Here is a 6,748-nt window from a genome sequence, read left to right as displayed (position 1 = left end):
TACAACCTTCATTTTTACCCTTAAATCCATTGAAAACTTTTAACTTTATCATTCAATATTCACTACTTCCTAAAATATGCCATACATTATAATTTATACAAAGTAATAACCAACAAAATATTTACCTAAACCATATTCATGGTAATGAATAAGGCCTCTCCCAAAGTGGACTCCCAACACTTCGTTCAATGGATTCCAAGGTTCCCTCCACTAAAGAAAGGAACCAAGCCTCAAAGCACTCATTTAAAATAAGAATCTTTCGTAGGGATTGCCAAGAGAACATAGATGATTGACCTCCAAAGCATATCTTGCACTTCACACATTGGTGTACAGGAAAACAATAAAAAAATACTATAATAATAAATAATACACATGTAAGAACGTAACAAAATAAAAATACTATAATACTAAATATGTAAGAACACAACAAAATACCTATTCTTAGTTTATGGAGTCAAATTTTAAATGTAATAAAATGTATACTTTAAAGTGAGCTTGTTGACGTTCCGTTGACCGTCATTGACGCCATTTGGACTCGTCACTTCGTCGCATATTCCATTTTCTCTGTTTTCAGCTTTGAGCGGGCGAGTCCAGAGATTTCTACCCTCTTTTGGAACTTGCGCAGAAAACCATTCTTTCAACCAGCCTTATAAATCTGAAAGAGCGTTTCCGACATTTCTGCAAGGAGAACATTTTCTTTTGCTAAAATATATAATGGAACCAGTAATACCCATCCGCGCTCTCACTCTCTTTTGCTGCATAATGCTCACCTTCTTACTTTTGTGTCTCCACTCCACTTCCCTCTCACATGATGGCCTTGTTCTGCTTCAAATCAAGAAGGGAGATTGGAGGGACATCCGAAATGCTTTGGGCGACTGGAATGAGTCTCACCAAAATCCATGTGCTTGGACTGGAATCTCCTGCGATGCTCTCAACACCGTTACGGCTATTGATCTCACGGGGTCCTCCATTTCTGGCAACTTGACTTCCGCCATATGCTTCCTTTCTAATCTCACTTCCCTGACTCTCCAAGACAATGCTTTCACTGGTTCCTTCCCCCACGCCCTCCTTCATTGCAAGCGTTTGCACAAGCTCGATTTGTCCAGCAACCACTTCGCTGGAACGCTGCCCACTCGCATCTCCGAGTTGAGCGAGTTGAGAGAGTTGAACTTGGCAAATAATAGTTTCAGTGGCCCCATTCCTCCAGCCTTTGCTATGCTGCCAAAGCTCGAAGCTCTCTTTTTCCACGAAAATAGTTTGAGTGGACTATTCCCTACTTTTATCGCGAATTTAAAGTCTCTGAAGAACCTCACGCTTGACAACAATCCTCTGACCCCTGCTGTGCTTCCCGGTGAACTTGCAAGTTTAAAGAAACTCCAGCAATTGTGGATGCAAAACTGCAGTCTTGTTGGCGGAGTGCCGAGTTTCTTGGGCAATTTAACACAGCTGGAGGAGCTGGATTTGTCGCAGAATCATCTGTCGGGTGTTGTTCCTACCACTTTGATGGCTCTCGAGAATTTGAGAGAACTGTTTCTCTACGGCAACAATCTGTCTGGCCGAATTCCGGGCAACATTTGGCAACTGAGGAGCATAGAAAGTCTGGATTTGAGCGAGAATCAGCTTGAGGGCATAATTCCCGAGGGAGTCTGCAATCTCACAAATTTGTTTTCTCTGCATTTGTTTATTAATGGTCTAACGGGAGAGATACCTGCTGAGCTCGGCAAGCTACGCCACTTGGGCTACTTGAAGCTGTTCCAAAACAAGCTCAACGGATGGTTGCCCCAGACTTTGGGCACCTTCTCAAACCTCGCTCACGTGGAAGTGTGGGAAAATGATTTGGAAGGTCCTCTGCCAGAGAATCTGTGTAGAGGGGGAAATCTCTACTCTTTTTATGGCTCTTCAAACAAATTTAATGGTACTCTGCCTTCGTCCCTCCAAGACTGTACTTCTCTAGAGTATCTAAATATCGAGAACAATCGTCTGAGGGGTGAGATCTCACCTGGACTATGGGGAGCTTCCAGTCTCATGCAGCTGATTCTCAGCGACAATATGTTTGAAGGCCAGATTTCAGCTGAAATCGGCGAAGCGAAGAATCTGAGGAGGGTGGAGATGAGCAATAACCGGTTCGAAGGAAGAATCCCTGCACAAGTTGGGCAGCTGACAAATCTTCAAGTGTTCAAAGCCGGCCGCAACTGTTTGTCAGGCCCGATTCCCCATGAGCTCGGGGCCTTGAATTCGATCAGTACTCTCCAGCTGGACCATAATTCTCTGTCAGGAGAAATTCCAAAGGAAATAATGTCGCTAAAGAAACTGAGTCAGCTCAATCTGGGTCACAATCGACTTACAGGCGAAATCCCAGCACTTCTGAACGACAACATAAACAGTTTTGATCTGTCCAACAATATGCTCTGTGGCACAATCCCCTCCGAATTAGGACGCCTGAAACCAACAGTTTTCAATGTATCTAACAATGACTTCTCTGGAGCCATTCCTGACGCCCTCGATATCCCGGCTTACAAGGAGGCCTTTCTGGGGAATCCGAAGCTATGTGGTGATCAGAACTCGATGCTTCCTCCCTGTTCCTCTCCTCATAAGTTGTCACGTCAGAGCTTACCTACCATTCTGCTATCAATTTTATTTATAGTGATCTCCATCTTGTGCTCCATTTGTCTGTGTTACTTCTTGTTTTTCAGTAAGCCAAGCACCTGGCCGTCGTGGAAATTGACTCCATTCCACTCGGCGGATGTGGACGAGTTATACATCATCGACAATTTGAAGGAGACTAACGTGATTGGATCCGGCGGTGCCGGAAAAGTTTACAAGGTCATTCTCCCCGACGAGCAAACGGTAGCCGTTAAGAAGATCCAGAACGCGAGCAGATCAACAGGAAGTTTGAAGACAAAAGGTGAGGTTGAAGAAAGTACAAGTGCAGAAGTAGAGGTGGACACGTTGGGGCTCATCCGGCACAACAACATCTTGAAGCTTCTCTGTTGCATATCGAGTGAAGAGTCGGATTATAAGCTGTTGGTATACGAGTACATGCCCAACGGTAGCTTGTTCGGCCTTCTGCACGGTGGCCCTGAAGGAGGAACGCCCCTGGAATGGTCGACACGTTATGGGATCGCTGTTGACGCGGCTCGTGGGCTGAGTTACATGCACCATGATTGCTCCCCTTCAATATTGCACAGGGATGTCACATCCAGCAACATCTTGCTGGACGGTGATTTTGGGGCTAAAATTGCAGATTTTGGCGTATGCAGAGTGCTTGATAGGCTGGGGGATGAATACACAGTATCTGGTTATGTTGGGTCGCATGGGTATATAGCCCCAGGTACGAACATTTTTATAGCTTCTTCGCATTCTAAGACTTAAAGTCTTCCGTATAGATAATCTCATTTATTGTTTTGTTCGTGAAATGTGGCGATCGAGTAGAGTACGTGGAGAGGTTAAGGGTGGACGAGAAAAGTGACGTGTACAGCTTCGGAGTTGTGATATTGGAGCTGGTGAGCGGGAGGAAAGCGACGGGGGAGGCTGATTACGGAGAAGGCGTGGACATCGTGGGATGGATACGCAACACAATTTTGATGGGCGGAGGGGAGATGGAAGTGCTGGATTCGCATGTGGTCAATGAGAAATGCAGAGAGCAAATGTTGTGCGTGTTAAGAGTAGGTTTGATGTGTACGAGCAGAGGGCCAAAGCAGCGGCCTTGTATGAGAAAAGTTGTGGAAAAATTAGAGGGATGCGGTGCGGACAAGAGTAAGGAGAGAGGGGATAAAAAATTGTTTCAGCATCTTGAAGGGGTTTCGAGTAAAAATTCGGAGACAGAGAAAGATGTGGCGTTGTTCCTAGACAAACGGACTTCTCCGTGATATTTTTTCGGCATCCAATTTTGTGTCTCAGAGGAATCTCGACATCGGCAATGTATAACATAAAGAGACCTAGAATAAAATTATAAAAGAATGTAAAATGTGAGGGGAAAGAAGATCTTTAGTTAAGGCTTGAATAAGGAGGGTGGTGGGAAATATCGAGCCGGGAAGAATATCCCATTGACATGACGTTTTCCGGAGTAACGGGATGAGCAGGTGGTCCGCACTATAGAAGAGCCGGGGCCGGGCATGAATGTTACGTATAGAAAATTGGGTTTGGTTGGTGGCAGAATCACTCAACTCGCCCCGACCGAGTGTGGATTCCATCAACAATTGTATTATCTTTGTATATTTAATGGTGTAAATATTTACAATATTTTAGTGATTTATTTTTAAAATGATGTGATATTAAAATAGTTTATTATACAAAAACAAATGTAAAGGTATTTAAGAAGTAATTTCTTTATCATTGTGATGGGCATACATTTCTAAGTACTTGATTGCATATTATTTTCATTGTCTTATATCAAATATGTACATATCTTGAACTCTTGTCATGTGATATGAGGTCCTTAAGAAGCATGTCCTTTATTGAAATATTTTCTTGGAATCAAAATTCAATCCCTTAGTCATGTTTACCTTGTAAACATACGTTTCTTAATCCCATTTATTTCATGTATCTTTTGGAATCAATTTACCTCATAAAAATTCATATTTTCCAAAAATAAAAGTATTGATCCTTCACAGGGAGTGGTTGCATAATTAGAACAATAGTATAGTTAGTTTCCATAATCATATCACTGCGCCATTAGTTTTGGAATTATCATAAAATGATTTATATTTATTAAGTGGTGAGTATTTATTTAGCCATTACAATTTAATTAACTAATATTCATAGGTGTTAATGTTTTATAGCATCAGTTAGATAAAAGATATAGTGTTAACTGAAAGGACATCTACTTGATTAAATGTTATCACAAATATAACAATATAGATCTATAAAATATATATTAACATATAGATTGCATAGATACATATATTAACTATTGGTTTTATGTTGATAGGTTGTATTTAATGAGATGTGCCCCTTGGTAAAGGTTATGTTCATATCCCCCTTCAAATATATTTATAGGAGTAAGAACCTACCTTTGAAACACACATAGTATCAAAGTGCTATTACAAAGTGGGGTTCTAAGTGTAAGGTTTTACTTCATACAAAAATCTAAATTTATAAATCTAATCACACTTTAACATGGTATCAGAGCTAGTCTAAGAGACAATTTAGATTAGATTTATTTAATTGGTGCACTCAAACATTATTAAACCCTACTTATCAAAATGATGAGCGGAATGAGGATTGAAGATAGAATCAAAGGTGCTTCAAATTTTGAAGCATGGAAATTGAGTATAATGATGATACTAAGAAAACAAAAGTTAGCAATGATTGTGGAAAATCCTCCAAAAAATAAGAAGACTGATGAATGGGAAACTGACAACACCAAAGCAATGGAATTATTAGTAGATTGAGTAAAAGATCATCTACTACCTGTTATCACAAAATTAGACTCTTCATATGATATGTTCAAAGCTCTAGAAGACATGTTTGAGATCAACAACACTAGCAAGATTCTCACTTTAAAAAATCAAATCAATAATATGAAAATGAAGAAACGAGAGTTCATCGCATCATACTTTATAAGGATAAAAGGGTTAAGAAACCAACTTTTAATAGTTGGTCACAACTATGATAGCAAAGAGTTAATTATGTATCATTAAATGAGCTACTTTTTTCATGAGAAAACTTTAGACAAGGAATAGGCGCTTGTCCTAAACCCCCAAAATTTGATTGACTAAAATCTGATTGCATTAAAGAAGAGTGTAATAAAAAGAAAACTAGAGGAATTAACACTGAGTCCACAAATGAAGACATAGAGGCTCTCACCACAAACTTAAAAAGGAAAAAAGGGAAAGAATGATAAACAACCATTCAAGAAACAAAATGATCTTTCTCATGTACAATGTTTTAGATGTGATAAATATGGTCACACTGCAATAAGATGTCCTAACAGAATCAAACATCAAGCTTCTTTCACTAAAATCAAAAATTCAAACTTGGATTCAGAGAATCTTGCATTCTAAAAGAACCTCAAAGATTTTGTAAAATTCTAGATTAAGAGGGAGTTCTCTATTATTTGATCCAAGCCTCTAGCAAAATAAAATTCGATCACTTCTAAAGTAAACTTGATATGCTGAAATTAATAAGAAGAGTCTCAAGATATTTATTGTCCTATTGAACTACTTATTAATAAAAGTTATTTCGTATGGGCCCTATGTACATCATGAGGAAGTGATAACTTCCAAATGATTATCACTTGTATTTGTAGGAGTTATTGAAAGATGACAATCTTACAAAAACTTAATTTTCTATTATGATGGATGTCTTACAATGTCTATGCAGATCATGATAGATTGTGGAGAATGTTTATATGGTACACATTATGAGAATGTGTGTGCACATACCTTATAGAAATTTTTGAGTACTTGGTGAATGTTATGCAAATTGATGTTTAGGAGATCATTACTCATAGTACTTGGTGAATATCTTGCAAACTTGACATTTTGGAGGTCATTACTCAAAGGCATCTAGTGAATGTCAAATGAGTTGACATTCAAATGTTGAATGAGTCGACATTAAACTATCAAATGAGTTGATATTCAAAGTCAAATGAGTTGACTTTAAATGTCAAATGAGTTGACATTTTCCAAATGAGTTGGCATTCAATAGACTAGGAAGTCAAATGAGTTGACATTCCATAAACCATTTTAACATTAAGGTCATATGTTATTCATATTGTGTATGAATCGTGTTTATCCTCCCTAGC

At 39.1% G+C, this 6,748-nt stretch overlaps 1 protein-coding gene across 1 annotated transcript; it reads left to right on the top strand.

Annotated features, from left to right (window-relative positions):
• The first annotated feature begins 545 nt into the window (after positions 1 to 545).
• Positions 546 to 4,264, top strand: LOC149534483 (uncharacterized). Its single transcript, XM_089806168.1, has 2 exons — positions 546 to 3,331; positions 3,433 to 4,264. Exons 1-2 carry the CDS (start codon positions 715 to 717, stop codon positions 3,867 to 3,869), a joined length of 3,054 nt encoding a protein of 1,017 aa, XP_089662294.1. The 5' UTR covers positions 546 to 714; the 3' UTR covers positions 3,870 to 4,264.
• The last annotated feature ends 2,484 nt before the right edge of the window (positions 4,265 to 6,748 follow it).

The sequence above is a fragment of the Cupressus sempervirens genome, chromosome 10 (genome assembly GCF_028749045.1).
Source record: "Cupressus sempervirens isolate cs-2001-9-10 chromosome 10, ASM2874904v1, whole genome shotgun sequence".
NCBI lineage: Eukaryota > Viridiplantae > Streptophyta > Pinopsida > Cupressales > Cupressaceae > Cupressus > Cupressus sempervirens.
Note: the sequence above shows the minus strand (reverse complement) of the source record. Positions and strands in the feature narration are given on the sequence as shown.